Here is a 3,323-nt window from a genome sequence, read left to right on the forward strand (position 1 = left end):
CAGTCCCTCGTTACCTTTACCCCAGCATCCCCCTCCTCATCACCGTCCCTCATATCCTTACCACTCCCTCCTTGTCATTACCACAGCATCCCTCCTCCTCGTCTTTACAGTCGTGCATTACCCTTATGCAGGCACTCCTCCACCTTCTCACAGTCCCTCATCCCTCCAGTCTGTGTTTGCACCACACTGTGCTTTACAGGTATTATAATATGTTACTTCAGTTTACTGTGGGTTTTTTCTCATTTTCCTACAGATAAGAAGAAAGCAGCCGATGGACAAGAATGGAAGTGCAGTGAGAGAGTTCCTACTGCTGGGACTGTCTGAGGACCCGAGCGTGAACATGGCTCTCTTTGTGTTATTTCTATTAACGTACCTGCTCACTATCCTCAGCAATGGTGCCCTGGTCACAGCCTGTGTTGTTGAGCCGAGCCTTCACACTCCTATGTACTTCTTCCTGGGGAACCTGTCCATCTTGGACGTCTGCTTCTCTTCAGTGAACGTGCCTTACTTGCTGGCCCAATTCCTGTCTCAGAGGAAAATCTGCTTCCCAGCATGTGCTGCTCAGATGTTCTCCTCCGTTCTCCTTGGATGTACAGAATGCGTGCTCCTGGCAGTCATGGCGTATGACCGGTACGCCGCCATCTTGTTTCCCTTGCATTACAGAATCATCATGAGCAGGTCTCGCTGTGTTACAATGCTCCTCAGCTGCTGGCTTGTTAGTCTTATAATTGCGATTGTGGTCATGGTTTCCACATTACGATTGCCTTTATGTGGTCACAATGTTATCAACCATTTCTTTTGTGAAGCCACCATTTTCTTAAAGATGTCGTGTGGGGACACCTTTGTCACAGAAATGGTGCTTTTCTCTGGGTCGACTGTTGTGATGCTGATTCCCAGTGCTTTCACCCTCGTCTCCTACGTGCGCATCAGCGCCGCCATCATGAGAATCCGCTCGTCTGAAGGCCGGCACAAAGCCTTCTCCACCTGTGCCTCGCACCTGATCGTAGTCATCATATTCTATGGCACTGCCATTTCAATGTACATGAAACCAACATCTACAGACTCTGCAAATCAGGATAAAATAATTTCACTCTTTTATTCAGTGACCCCACCATTGCTGAACCCTGTGATCTATAGTCTCAGGAACAAGGATGTGAAAAGGGCTCTGCTAAAACTGTCAATGTGGAACCGTGCTCAACACTTTAAGAAAATTGTGGGCTGATAATATTTTGATAAGAGGGACATACATATTTTCGTTTGTATAACCATCTGAGGGTAGCAAAGAAGCCCAAAACAATCAAGAGGAGTTTGACTGCGTTCTTTCCTGGGATATTCTTTTTAAAAATTAGAAACAAATGGTGAATGTTGTTTCCGAGTATCATTTCTGTAATGATAGTGATAATTTTCTATCTTGCATTATATGCCAGTATCCCCACATAAGAACATACTCCTGTTTCTATTGCCCATACTGCCAGTGATGGTAGTGATCATTCTCTATCTCCCAATATATGCCAGTATTCCCACATAACAACATATTCCTGTTTCCATTGCCGATAACGCCAGTAATGATAGTTATCATTCTCTTGCTCCTAATATATTGCAGTATCCCTGCATAAGAACATACTCCTGTTTCTATTGTCCATACTGTCAGTAATTATAATTATCATTCTCTTGCTCATAATATATTCTAGAATCTCTGCCTAAGAGCATACTCCTGTTTCCATTGCCCATACTGCCAGTAATTATACTGACCATTCTCTATCTCCCAATATATGCCAGTATTCCCACATAACAACATATTCCTGTTTCCATTGCCCATAACGCCAGTAATGATAGTTATCATTCTCTTGCTCCTAATATATGCCAGTATCCCCACATAAGAACATACTCCTGTTTCTATTGCCCATACTGCCAATGATGGTAGTGATAATTCTATGTCTCCCTATATATGCCAGTACCCCCATATAAGAACATACTCCTATTTCCATTGCCCATAGTGCCCGTAATGATAGTTATAATCCTATATCTTCCAATATATGTCAGCATTCCATATAAGAACAAACTCCTGTTTCCATTGCCCATAACGCCAGTAATGATAGTTATCATTCTCTTGCTCCTAATATATCCCAGTATCCCTGCATAAGAGCATACTCCTGTTTCCATTGCCCATACTGCCAGTAATTATACTGATTATTCTCTATCTCCCAACATATGCCAGTATTCCCACATAACAACATATTCCTGTTTCCATTGCCCATACTGCCAGTAATGCTAGTGATACTCCTATATCTTCCAATACATGCCAGCATATCCACATAACAACATACTTCTGTTTCCATTGCCCATAACGCCAGTAATGATAGTTATCATTCTCTTGTTCCAAATATATTCCAGTATACCCACATAAGAACATACTTCTGTTTCCATTGCCCATAACGCCAGTAATGATAGTTATCATTCTCTTGTTCCAAATATATTCCAGTATACCCACATAAGAACATACTCATGTTTCCATTGCCCATAACGCCAGTAATGATAGTTATCATTCTCTTGTTCCAAATATATTCCAGTATACCCCCATAAGAACATACTCATGTTTCCATTGCCCATAACGCCAGTAATGATAGTTATCATTCTCTTGTTCCAAATATATTCCAGTATACCGACATAAGAACATAATATTGTTTCCATTGCCCATAACGCCAGTAATGATAGTTATCATTCTCTTGTTCGAAATATATTCCAGTATACCCACATAAGAACATACTCATGTTTCCATTGCCCATAACGCCAGTAATGATAGTTATCATTCTCTTGCTCCTAATATATTCCAGTATCCCTGCATAAGAGCATACTCATGTTTCCATTGCCCATAACGCCAGTAATGATAGTTATCATTCTCTTGCTCCTAATATATTCCAGTATCCCTGCATAAGAACATACTCATGTTTCCATTGCCCATAACGCCAGTAATGATAGTTATCATTCTCTTGTTCGAAATATATTCCAGTATACCCACATAAGAACATACTCATGTTTCCATTGCCCATAACGCCAGTAATGATAGTTATCATTCTCTTGCTCCTAATATATGCCAGTATCCCTGCATAAGAGCATACTCCTGTTTCCATTGCCCATACTGCCAGTAATTATACTGATCATTCTCTATCTCCCAATATATGCCAGTATTCCCACATAACAAAATATTCCTGTTTCCATTGCCCATACTGCCAGTAATGCTAGTGATAATCCTATATCTTCCAATACATGCCAGCATATCCACATAACAACATACTTCTGTTTCCATTTCCCATAACGCCAGT

At 41.0% G+C, this 3,323-nt stretch overlaps 1 protein-coding gene across 1 annotated transcript; it reads left to right on the plus strand.

Moving 5' to 3' along the window:
- The first annotated feature begins 271 nt into the window (after positions 1-271).
- On the plus strand, positions 272-1,222 carry LOC138452697 (olfactory receptor 2G6-like). The gene has a single exon (XM_069605043.1). The coding sequence runs from the start codon at positions 272-274 to the stop codon at positions 1,220-1,222; it is 951 nt and encodes a 316-aa protein (XP_069461144.1).
- Positions 1,223-3,323: the final 2,101 nt, after the last annotated feature.

The sequence above is a fragment of the Ambystoma mexicanum genome, chromosome 4p (genome assembly GCF_040938575.1).
Source record: "Ambystoma mexicanum isolate Mex_15411 chromosome 4p, UKY_AmexF1_1, whole genome shotgun sequence".
Classification (NCBI taxonomy): Eukaryota; Metazoa; Chordata; class Amphibia; order Caudata; family Ambystomatidae; genus Ambystoma; species Ambystoma mexicanum.